The sequence below is a fragment of the Hyalella azteca genome, unplaced genomic scaffold (genome assembly GCF_000764305.2).
Source record: "Hyalella azteca isolate HAZT.00-mixed unplaced genomic scaffold, Hazt_2.0.2 contig17794, whole genome shotgun sequence".
In the NCBI taxonomy this organism is placed as follows: domain Eukaryota; kingdom Metazoa; phylum Arthropoda; class Malacostraca; order Amphipoda; family Hyalellidae; genus Hyalella; species Hyalella azteca.
The window spans coordinates 257,827-270,512 of NW_025947564.1; the positions used below are offsets into that span (position 1 = coordinate 257,827).

Sequence of the window (12,686 nt, forward strand, 5' to 3'; positions counted from 1 at the left end):
ACGTAACCCCCATGTTAGTAAGTCGCGAAAAAAATCGGTTTTCCGATGCCGACCGCCAAAAATGGATTTCAGATTCGTAATCTACACCCCAAAAAACATATAATTAAAAAAAAAAAACACCCTTTTTTTTGGATGTAGTTAATCTGCAATAATACCAAAAATTCAATCGTGGCTCGCCAAGTAGATATATTCCATACTAGAATTGGCCTGCAGGCTTCAGTAGGCTGCAGCCACTGACAAGTTGACAACTGAACGTCTGAACCCAGCACCAAGAATTAGCCATTTCAAAATATTATCCTCTACCTCTAGTCTAGCGCTCTAGCCTGTCTACTGTCTAGGCCTGAGGCCTCTAGGGTCTACATAGAAGTTTAGATTAGAACAAGAACATAGCCACTAAGCCATTATGCCACAGCCCACAGCCATAGGCTTTGTTTATACCTAATTCATTGTCACATTGTGTTGTCTTAGCTAGTAAATGTTCTTCTCTCATTAAATTAGTTTGTATTATTTTTGCTTTCTATCAATAATGAAATGTAAGAGCGTCAGCATAGTAATTAGTAAATACAAAATAATAGAAATTATCAATCGCTTTTTCTAATGCCCAAATAGACCTATTGAAAGGATTTATACTTTATAACAAATATTGAGTCTAATAACAATTATTGAGTCTAATTTAGATATATAGTAGGTAGTGACCGTAGTGTCGTAGTGACTATGTAAAATAACTGATACGTAACGCGATATCCAACAAGCACAGTGTTTGTAACAAACAATTGTAGAGTGGGGACACAAGGAATCAGGATTGGTGATTGCTGATTATTGGAGCTTCGAAGACTTGTCCATGTAGCTCCAGCCCTCCAGGAATCAGGATGTTCAATCAAGTTTGAGACAGTGACTCATGCAGATTGTAGACAGGAGAGCTGAACGTCACGTCATGAGGCAGTGATGAGGCTGAGCGAACTTAAGACATTTGCTTTACAAAGTAATTCAACTGTTATTTTGTTAAATAAAACTCACATTCTGATAACATGCATTAGTTGAATAAACAATAAATCTTGTTTACGCTTCAGTGATAATTATAGGCTACCTACATATATATTCAATATATTGACGTCAGTCATGTTACCATATGGAGAGCAATTTTTTATTATCATAAAATTGCGGTACTAATTTAGTTCTTACTAGAACGCACAGAAGACGTATCCGCTGTAGTGACTGACCTTATAAAAAGATAACAGGCTTGCTGAAAAAGCAAGCATCGTTTGCGAATTACGTCGCCGTTTTGCACTGTTTGTCATTCCTGCAGTTTTCCTGTGATCACATCTGTCGAAGCTACAGACGCCATCTGGACTTTCATACGTAACCATGCGATTTAATCTTCATCTTTTTGCGTAATTTAAATGCCGCCCGCGCCCTCTCTCCATAACATTAAATGCCGCCGCTCCCTCTCTGACATATCATCTTGGGTCGATATACGAAGTGCAACGCACTTCGTATCCAACAATCCTCCGGATCAGCAAAAAACGCAAGCATTCTGAAGCATAATCTTCTTTCTAAGTATCGTGCATATTTCTTCCTTATCAAAGTTCCTCTGCAGCAAATAAGATTGTTCCCTCTTTCAAAGTAGCAAATCAGGTTCGAACAATGTATAATGTTACATAAATGTCAATCAGTTTCTCTCTAAGGACAATGGGAAAAGAAACACAGTATAAGTTAGACACTTATGTTGAACTATTTTACAAATCCCAATTTCCATCTAATGGGTTCCCGTCGTACGTAGAGTATGATTTGTTGACACGATGATGAAGGATAAGTGAAAACGCTTCGTCCTAAGAAATGTCAGTAGGTGAATATGATGATGATGCGCGGTGATGTCAGGTCACGCTAGGGAAAGGCGTAATACAAAACCTACTAAAAACAATTCATGACTTTAAAACAGAACGCAAGAAAAATGTACTAAAATGAAACTGGGATGACCGGTGATAAATAAGTAGAGCGCGTGATCACGACAGCGTAAATGAAATTATCACAGAAAAATATACAGCAAAATGGTTTTATAATTACAAGGTTAACAAGAATCGTAGCCCAAAACCGTACGCAATAAAATGTCAAGGAGACAAGATCATGGGAGCAATCGCATTATGTTTAAAATATATTAACTTCAAGACAATGGTGTGCTCATAGCTCAAAATAAAGTAAGGTGAACCATTCTTTCAATTTCTTTTAAGAGGCCACGATGTTATTTTTAAAATGTGACACTCCAAGTATGTGACTCATAGTCATTAGCAACTGAGATATAGCCAGTCTTACATTCAGCGTCAAGTGAATCAAATAATAATTATTGATTAGATCTGCCAGAAAACTCGCGGGCCTTTTAATACAATGTTTAACTATACAACAATAATAGAGAGATTAAGAAAAAACCTTTGAAAGAAATGCAAGGAACTTCATGTCATTGTAGGAATCTGGAAAATCTAAAGAAAATGTATCGATAATTCATGCGTAAAGTGACACAGACTAACAATTGATACGTTGTCCGTTTCCTCAAACTTTGTGCACCACAGAAAAAAAAACTACGCTGCTACAATTCAATGAGTAAAAAACAACCGATGCGAAACAACAACGTGGCTTACAAACGAGATTCCTGCATAAGACACCGATGTAGCCCATGAGCTAAAATAAACGTGGTTTTGAAACTAGTGCTAAGCAAAAGAAGCGAAGGACCACAAACACTTGCTCTCTACCAAGATACTCTACAATTATTACAACGAGACAGCTAGTACGGTAGAACGCAAATTCTACGAATGGTATACAAGATATGGTCACTTAGGAACTAATGCACGTACCGTCTACGCATACAAGACACTACAAGTTCCTATTACCCGAAGCTTATCAACAGCTCGCAGCACGAGAAATTAACATACTTTAGCTTTGTCATGGTGGTCAATATGAGCCTATGCTTAATGTTTCAGTAATTGTTTTGGTGGCTACTTCAAGGAACTAAGGAAGCATTAATTATATTACTAAAGCATGATTACGTGAAGAGACTCACATTTACCATGACAGCAAGCCATTGAAGGAAACTTCCAATAATATATTAATATAGCAGCCATACGAAACAAAAATAAATTTAACGTTCTTGAGGAAGCCCACGCCAAGGTAAAATATTCCGCATATAATTTCAAAACCTTATTAGGTACAACTTTTGACGAGGCTTCTGAACTCAAGTCAAAGGAGCAATGATTTTTGTAACAGTCTCACCTCAACACACTACAGCAATACAGAACATTTCTATCTTACAACAAAATTGGATCTCTTGACTTCGAGTTTGTCGAGGCATATCAGCCAACATGCTCGAAGAAGCAGCCAACATGCTCGAGGTTCTTGTCATCACCAAACGTCATCCTACACAAGCCCATCAGAATGCGTATAAAATGTAGAGTGCTACTGAGAATAATTCTTACCCTGACAATAAAGTTTATTAAGAACTCACTTCACTTGTGACAGCACAGTGTGCTCACTGCTAGAATTCTAAGGATATATTACACCTATACATATTATGTGGATACAGTAGCTAAATTTGGATGAGCACAGGGCGACACAGTCATTCATAAAGACTTCAATCAAATAAATATCCAACACAAAATATAATCAAAGAACAAATATTACTTCATGCATTTTTTGCAGAGCTACAATTAGAAATGGAGTATTGAAGCTTCCAAAGGCCGTAAAAACGGAAACCGCATTATTACAACAATAAAACCAGCAGTATTAATGCATGGTAAAATATACTTCGAATACTTTTAAGCTAACAAGAGAAATGAACATGACAGAAAAATACAGAACAAAGTTCAACTTAAAAAAATCAATTTTTAATAAATAGCTACTTAAAAGAAGATTAAAGCTGTTCTAACATAATGATACATTAAATGCACCCATAACTGATCAATAACTTTGGTTTCTTCACAACTCTCTTAGAGTTTCTCCTCGACATCGATTCGTTTAATCAACTCTCCAACAAGTTTCCTCGCTAAAGGAAATGCCAAAATAAAACGTGTTTCTACTTCTCTTTTGCAGACTCACTGTCGTCACAAATGATTTGCTGATTTTTAATCCGAATTTTAGCGACTTTTTTAACATCCTTCACCTTTTCTTCTTTCACACCATTCTCACTCTTCTCCACTTGCGCAGATTTTTCAATCTTAACAACGAAACTTTTCTTCTCTTCTTTTATGGGAACATTCTTCATATTCGTTGCATCGTCAGACAAAACTCCCTCATCGTCAACATCTTCGAGAATTCCTTCCTCCTTTAATTCTATTTTTTTCTTCTCATTTTCGTCGTCTTCGTCACCTTCTTCCTCCTTTATTTGCGCTTCTTTTTGCTCCGTCTCCTCTTCACCGTCTTTCTCGCTCTCCTCCTCCTCCTGGAACTCCTCTTCTTGATAGTCCGTACAATATTCGTCCAGAATTGACGCCAGTCTCTCGACCAAATTATTTGGTATTAACGTACCTGCAACAAATGCATGTATATAATAAAATCCAGCACTAAAGCACATATATATTTACCTTACTCAACGTAAACCATTCCCTGAAGCAAATGAGGATAACAGTAAAACTGTTTACAATTCATTAACGTGCTCTGTGCAGTACGAAATGGAAACACAAATGGCTGAAGCCCTAAAATCTAAATCAACACGAGGGAAAAAAGTCAAAAATTAAAATATGGGTTTGGATGAGGACCAAGAAGTCAAATCGTAACCCTAAATAAAATCACATGCACTTGATCATAACAAATTTATTGATTCAAGTTAATTTGCAATCAATTCCAATTATCAAGGTCACACAGGTCATATTTAACGTCACACAGGTCAATTATTAAAGTCATAGCCTTTGAAAATAAAAAAAAATTTGAAAATAACTGATATTCATGAATAACAATTTCCTCATTACTTCTACCTAAGACAAATATTTAAAGTTCTCCGCCATTAATAAAAAGCTAATTTATGAATGAGTCGACAAATCACATACTTAAATTTCATAGATTCATAGGCATCCTAGACTCAAGTTTGTTGTAACCTCCTGAAGTTTAAGACTCACCGACAAGCTTGAGGCCAGACACGGTCTTAAGTCTGAGGACCTGCATCTTGGAAGTTTGGTGGTGGTTGGCAGAGCCACTTGAGAGCACCTCCTCCACTCTGCTCCACACGTTCAGCACTGAACCGCACAACACGTGATACGTCCGCCGCCGCAGGCCGATCTCGCAGTCCAGTCCGTTACTAACGCGACGACAGTTCCCTTGCCTGCCAACAAGAAAAACATATGTTACATTTGTTCCGAATTCTTATTCAGAATGATTGTTATACTTAAATCGATATGAAATTATTTGAACCAATAACACAAATGATTCTAAATGAGACGAACCAGTAAGCATGAGAGCAGGTGTGACTTGAGCTGTTGAACTGGCCTTCCCAGTGTTCTTTGGCGTCTTCAGCCTTGACCTTCTTGTATTTCTTCTTGAGATCGGAGTACGGCTCCTGCTTCATTTGCAGGCCAGTATTGGGACGGTACAGGACGAACAGGCGACTGTTTTTGTCCTTCTTCTCTGTATTCTTGTCTTCAGTCTCGCATACCGCCAGGACAGCGGTCTTCTTGTTGTTTCGCACCTAGGATCACAGAAAAATGTCAATGAGTATATGAATGAAGACGTCTATTAACGTTGTAACAACAGTGATCACGTAGCACTATTTCAGTCTAGATAAACTGAGTCTTCTAAAAGGAAGAATTTTTGCTAACCGTAAAACATGCCTGACAAGAAAGCTAACTGCAGAGAATTCCACGGCACTTGCCATTACACTCCACGTCGCTCCATTTCAAGCAAAGTGCAAAGCTTGCTCACCTGATGCGATACATAGAAGCCCTCGAGATCGCCTGAGAGTTGCTCGAACTTTTCCATCGCCTGCTCCCAGCTAAGTCCGCGCTCGACCAGCACCGTGTGCAGGTCCGTCTTGGCAGTGCCTGTGCTGTGCTTACCCACCCACGTGCGTGTCTTGGTTCTCTTGCACCCTTCACCACTCATCCCCAGGTCTGGTAATAAAATTAAATCATACTAATTAGCGATTCATGTCGGCACATAACTGAGGCCATAAAGTAAAATAAAACAAACGTTTGGGTTTATTTTTTTGTTGTACGAACAACATCGCACACCACATCAGAAAAGAGTCATTATTTGCAAGAGAATGAATATAACTCCACTGATATTTCACCAGTGTGGATAGTCAATCCACGCTGATCCACAAGTTTCCAAACTTGATAGACTTTGCAGACTTGATCCAAACACAAGATGTTTGCAGACTTGATCCAAACACAAGATGTTTGCAGACTTGATCCAAACACAAGATGCAAACCTTGTTTGCAATTTGACGCAAAGCAACCGAAACCGCAGACACTCTTAAAGCGTCCGAGACGCTTGACTCAGGCACGACATTTGATTCATACGTGGTCTGGCTGCAGCAGTCAAAGCCTGCAGCGAAGATCTCATTGCTGAGGCTCGATAAAAATGAGCATAAGACTCGGAAGGAAATACTACGAGGGATGCTGCTAAGTGTTACTGACATGCAATACAAGACCCTACAATTTCCTCTCACCCATGATGCCCATGTCATATTTGCCGGTCTTTTTGGCCTGCGTGACGATGGCGGCCAGAGTGTCCGTGAAGTATTTGAATAGGCGGTTTTGCAAATCCACTGGCATGCCCAATATCCTGTTAATTCCATGAGAGTAGAATAAATTAATTTATACAAGTGCAGAAATAAATTCACTAGAATACATATTCCTGTCAAAGCAACGTTTGCATGTTTAGATCAGAAGTTAGTCGAGGCTGGTCAAGCCATTTCTCATAGAAATTTCTTCATAGCTATAGCAGAATTCCCACAAAAGAACCAGCATTCATTCGTACCTTCATTTGCTAGAGGGCACATCAAGGGATCAGTTATTTGCTTGATAACACATGAAGTAAACTTTTATTCACTTCAGAGCATTATTGATGAGTCATCATTATGGCGTGATTCTGAAAGATCGCCCAAGCATCACTAGTTTTAATATCTTACTCCTGAAAATTGGAAAATATTCGAACCAGTGAAATTCTAGGAAAGGAGGTTCCTATAGTCCCACCTGAGACATGATGCAGTACGAACCTGTTAAGGAATTTGCTCATATTATTGTAGTCTTTATCGAGCTGGTAGACGTTATCCTCTTTAAGGATGGTGCCGACCCCAACGAGCGCGTTCTGAAGGTCCGAGAAGAAATCACCATCATAGTCGTCAGGGGGAGGGACGATGGGATGCTCGTAGCCCATCATGGTCTTCATGGTAGACTCGAGGGCGAGACGTCCGTATTTATTGTCTATATTGAAACTAGATAAGTCGCGCGTCTCCGTCGCTCGCCGGTCACCGTGTGTGAGGGCGCCCTGTAGCAATGATATGAGATAAGAAATGAGTAGAGTAGAAATGAGGGACAGAAGTTGTGCCCACCACGGTCAAAATGTGTCCACAGCAAGAATTCTTTAATGTGAGAGTCTTTTAATAACGAGTAGCGTTTTTATATGTTCATTCTTTTACGTGAACACATCACAAGTTACCGAAAGAAAAAACAAAGCACAATTTGAATAAAAAAAACTCAAGTGATTCAACGTCATGGGGCTCAAAAATATAAGATTAATAACCACTACATTACGTCTATCAATAATTTAGAAAGTTGGAGAAACGAGCACGAAGTCTTCCTTACGCAACTCAACAGATTGCGCACAAGATTAGGTGATGATGGTATTCACATCATTTGGGATGTTCACGAACAAGGGCAGACAAATCCATCTATGCTGCACCGAACAAAAAAGTTCAATAGTCGGTATCACCAAGCCTTCACGAAGCAGAATTCGAGGAAGTTTCTATACTTGTAGTGCTGGAAACGCTCGCCAGAGTCTTCATACTACGAATTTCTGTCACAAGCATGGCAACAACAGATAGATGAATTTTTTTCTAAATGTGCTAGTTTTACGCATGAACTATCAACAAATTGAATTTAAGCATCTTCGGCCCACGTTTGATCCCTCATCTTCGCTAGTGGGTCGAGTCCCACACTTGTGAAATCCTGAGGGCTAACAGAAGACCAGCCCGCCGAACTCTGCTGCGTCTTCGTCGTGAGGGTACCCCAACTGCGTCGCCGGCTGGCTCGGCGGACCGTGGTCGGTCCAAACAGCAGAGACCTCCCCGACGATACCTCGGGTACCAAAGGGCGTGTTCACTTTTGACTCGGGGTTTGGAAAACCTCGACCTCTTCCCACCTCAGCCCCTTTAACCTGGCCGATGCCCCTTTCCTTCAAGAAGACCTTTACCCTTTCGACTTCCCACGGCCTCTTTCTCTACGGCCTACTCGTCATCGTCCTGGAGATTCACTCAAACCCTGGACCCTTCCTCCGCAAAGTTTTGCCAGTCGCCGGTCACATGGAGGGGATACTCCGTCTTATGCTCCCGATACGCGACCTGGACCCACAACAGGTGTTCAGGCCCAAAGGTGCTTATACACGGGGTGAATAGTTGCGTCGATTAGTTGAGTCGACTACAGTTTTGCAGCTGAGAGCCTATACACAAGGAGAGTGTTTTCAGTACACTGCGCCGGCGCCAGTGCGGCGTTGGGAGTTGTCGAGTAAGGTGTGTGCACGGTGGAGGCAAGCGAGAGCTGTAAAGCTGAGCACGCTACAGTGGGCAAGAGAGAGGGCGACGCAGGTATGCACGCTAAGACGGCCGAGGCGGTACTGGGCACACGCGACTGCTTCAAAACAACTCGTGTTGCTCTGCGTGCAATGCACCAGCTAGTTGCCTCTGAACACGTCAACATCACAAATTTTAGTTGCGTCCTGCTTTAGTTGGCTGCTGCCTGCCTCCAGAAGTTAAAATCGACTGCCAGTTCTCGCCTCCCCGACTTCGGTGGCTACGCTAATGAGCGTCGCGACCGTCCAAGAGGTCGCGATTCACTGCTCTCCTTCCTTTCTCACAACAAATCGCAACCGGCTTTAACTCTAGGCGCCCCTCCGCCTGCACCGCAGCATCTGCCATCGACTAGTCGAAAGCCTTCGACAGTGTCGACCACTCACTTCTTGTATCCATGATCGCTGCATCCACCCTCCACCACAACCTGGTGGTCCGCTGGCTTTGTTCCTACCTGAGAGGCAGAGTAGCATCCTGTCTCTAAATTACATCCCAATCTCTTTACAGAAGCATACATATGGGAATTCCTCAATGATCCGTCTTCCGTCGTTTCCATGGAACTCATTAAATACAATATATCCGACTGCCCAGTTCCACCCTCTAACATTGCCTCCTACGCCGATGATCTCACCATATTTTTTTTTTTTTTTCATCGAGATTGGACATCCTGAGGCGGACCTGGCGGTGCCAATTGTCGGGCGTCTCGGACTGGTTTGCCGCCAAAAGACTGGCACAAGCTCCGGAAAAGTCCCGTCACTCTTCACACTCGACACTCATCAATCCAGAGCCTACCCTGCCGCCTTCATCGGCAACAGACGAATCCCACTCGACAAGTCGCCAAAAATCCTAGGAGCACTTGGGATACCCACTTCACATTCTTTCCCATGTCAAAGAAATCGCCTCCAAAGCAACCAGCACTCTACGCATCCTGAAGGCCATAGCCGGCAGGAGCTGGGGCTTCACTAAGGATCTCATCACGGCCACCTACAAATCCATTACCCGACCAATCCTTAACTATGCCGCTCAAATTTGGTCTCTTCTAGCCTCCCTCTCAGCAATTCCGAGCCTGCAGTTCGTGCAGAACTCTGTCTTGAGGCTCGCCACCGGCTGCCTGAAGAAGACCGCAATGACCACCTTTACACCGAAATAGGAGTCCTTCCCATAGCCGCCCACCGGGACCTCGCTTGCTCGCAGTTCTTGGCAAGCGCACACCAAACCCAACACCCTTTTTTCCCCGATGTTTCCGCCCCTCCTAGGGAAAGGCCCATGAAGGCAACCTTACAGTCCCGTTACGGTCACCTCGTGGCCCCTTACTGGTAGACGACTGCCTACCTGCCTGCTCCTATGGCGAAGCAAGACAAGCCCTTCGCCGGACAATCACTTCTCATATCGCAGCAATAGCCGAGGAAAGCAGGGTCCTGGCCGCCCCACCTCCCTCCATTGCCCCAAGGAAGCCTAGCTCACCCCTACTGCTCCGCGCTGGTTCAGCTTAGGACTGGCTTTTGCAGTCATCTCGCTTCCTACACGTTTAGAATGGGATGCTCCCCAAGTGCGGCTTGTCCTTGGTGTGGAGACACCCTCCACTCAACGAAGCTCCTCTTCTCCTGCCAGTCTTTTCCCACGGACATACTCGTATCATCCTTAAGAGGCCTTCCTGCGTCCCTCCCATACTCGGAGGGACGCCTTCCTGGCGTCCCTCCTGTCATTTGCCCACTTCCCTCCTCTTGCGGTTGCCCCTCACTGCCAGCCTCCTGAGCCGCCCTATCGACGTGTCTGAACCTCTCACGATAAAACAAACGACAACACAAGAACAATAGGAGCAGGTTTTCTTGCTTAACAGAAAGTCGTGACCGATTTCAGGTCCATAGTTCAAGGCCATGAAATAAGTTCAGACTGGACCCAAGCCACGAGACTCACGAGACTTTCGAGCCTCTTGGCAACGATGGATGCGAAGCGCCGCTCGCCTGCCAGCTCCGAGATAAGAAACACGTACTCAGGGCCGTTCACTTGATTACTGCGATGCGTCCGACCTGCAAGCAGTAACAATTAATAACAATCTTCTCAAACAGAAAATGAAAACTGCTTGCCTATATATATTTGAAAATTAATCGGATTCTAAAAATATCACTGAAATTCAACACTAAATCCAGCTCGCGGCTTCCTTTCTTCAAACCAATGAACAAATCATTTTGAGGCAATTCGTTTGTTCGAAAAAACAACCTATAAATCCTTTATGGTCGGCTTGGGAAATAACAAGGTAAATGCAATGCTTCCACCTAGCCTCTACCTTTATTAGCTCAAAACGCAATTTGTCTGAGCAATAATGACGCACTTAAAATTGTATAAATATGAGCAAACAAAGCGCCAAATTGCAAATTATCACGACCTTTAGACGAGAGAAATGCACTTTTCTTCTGAATGGCTGAAGTCAATGGCGCGGCAGTACTCACCGAACTGCTGAATGGCCCTATCGTGGGCCGCAGCAGTACTCACCGAACTGCTGAATGGCCCTATCAGCGGACCGCGGCAGTACTCACCGACCTGCTGAATGGCCCTATCAGCGGACCGCGGCAGTACTCACCGAACTGCTGAATGGCCCTATCAGCGGACCACGGCAGTACTCACCGACCTGCTGAATGGCCCTATCAGCGGACCGCGGCAGTACGCACCGAACTGCTGAATGGCCCTATCAGCGGACCACGGCAGCACTCACCGAACTGCTGAAAGGCCCTATCATGGGCAGCGGCAGTACTCACCGAACTGTTGAATGGCCCTATCAGCGGACCACGGCAGCTCTAGCGTGATATGCACTCTTCTCCTTTGGTTCTTGACGCGTCGATCGCTCTGCAGTGAGATTCCGGAGCTCGCCGCCTCTGATATAATTGCTATTAACTTCTCGCCATTCATGAATCGTTCTTTTTCTGTGGGAAGAAAATACAAATAGAATGAGTAGCGAGTTAAGAGCTAAAAAAGAATAAATACATTTAGGCACTATTGCTTCTACTGATAAAGAAATACGAAACTACCAGTTCATTTTGATGTGTTTGGGGTGGCCACATAAGGTCAAAGCTCAAAAGATTTTGAAAACCTGTGATTTTAGATCGCAAATCCAAGTGATCGTGAAATTTTGGCAATGATATTTCATATTTGAATAACTAAATGAATTCCTGATCAGCATAAGATCAAATTTATACATTGTAAATTCCAAACAAAGTCCACGAATTAAAAATTCCCCACCGCATGCTAGAGCGCACATTTGGCACGAGTGGTGGCGCTAAAGAGCAACCTTCCTGAAACGATGCCAACTCTAACATGAATCCACTTACGCCTAGGTATGTTTAAATCTATGCAGAAATAATTAACTTAGCAGTTGTTAACCTTTTCTTAAAGAATACATTAATATTTTTCTGTAACACAATTCAAAGTTAGAGACCTTGTATGGTGAAGGACTGTCAGTAAACAAATGATATATGGTGCCAAGCCGTTTGAATGAGACAATTACAAACGCATGCAAAAAAATTTAGGACGAAAGATAGATATTAGGCAAAATAATAACGAGCGAACATCCACTTTGGAACGCACCTTTAATATTGAGAATTTCGAGGGGCACGTCTTGCTCGGAGCGACTTTCATACACTACGTTGCCGTCTGTCTGCACGACTCGCCCCTTGCGACCCGTCATCTCTGCCACCTGTCGGGCAAACGAGTGAATGACACGCTTCAATGCAAGCCTTGCGCTCTGCTGTCTCTGCCACCTGTCGGGCAAACGAGTGAATAGTCTCTGCCACCTGTCGGGCAAACGAGAGAGTGACACGCTTCAATGTAAGCCTAGCGCTCCGTCGTCTCTGCCACCTGTCGGGCAAACGAGAGAGTGACACGCTTCAATGCAAGCCTTGCGCTCTGTTGTCTCTGCCATCTGCCG

General features: G+C 43.1%; 1 protein-coding gene across 4 annotated transcripts in view; it reads right to left on the reverse strand.

The window, feature by feature from the left end:
* Positions 1–1,709: 1,709 nt before the first annotated feature.
* Positions 1,710–12,686, reverse strand: part of LOC108674192 (protein strawberry notch homolog 1) — a 34,251-nt gene continuing 23,274 nt past the window's right edge. For all 4 annotated transcript variants that reach the window (XM_018162108.2, XM_018162107.2, XM_018162109.1 and 1 more), the window contains 9 exons: positions 12,347–12,455; positions 11,521–11,685; positions 10,682–10,794; positions 7,196–7,467; positions 6,647–6,762; positions 5,899–6,086; positions 5,424–5,665; positions 5,100–5,302; positions 1,710–4,512 (listed from right to left, as the gene is read on the reverse strand). In XM_018162108.2, coding sequence (XP_018017597.1) covers positions 4,061–4,512; positions 5,100–5,302; positions 5,424–5,665; positions 5,899–6,086; positions 6,647–6,762; positions 7,196–7,467; positions 10,682–10,794; positions 11,521–11,685; positions 12,347–12,455 — 1,860 coding nt within the window. In that variant the 3' untranslated portion in view covers positions 1,710–4,060. The remainder of the gene's footprint in view (positions 4,513–5,099; positions 5,303–5,423; positions 5,666–5,898; positions 6,087–6,646; positions 6,763–7,195; positions 7,468–10,681; positions 10,795–11,520; positions 11,686–12,346; positions 12,456–12,686) is intronic.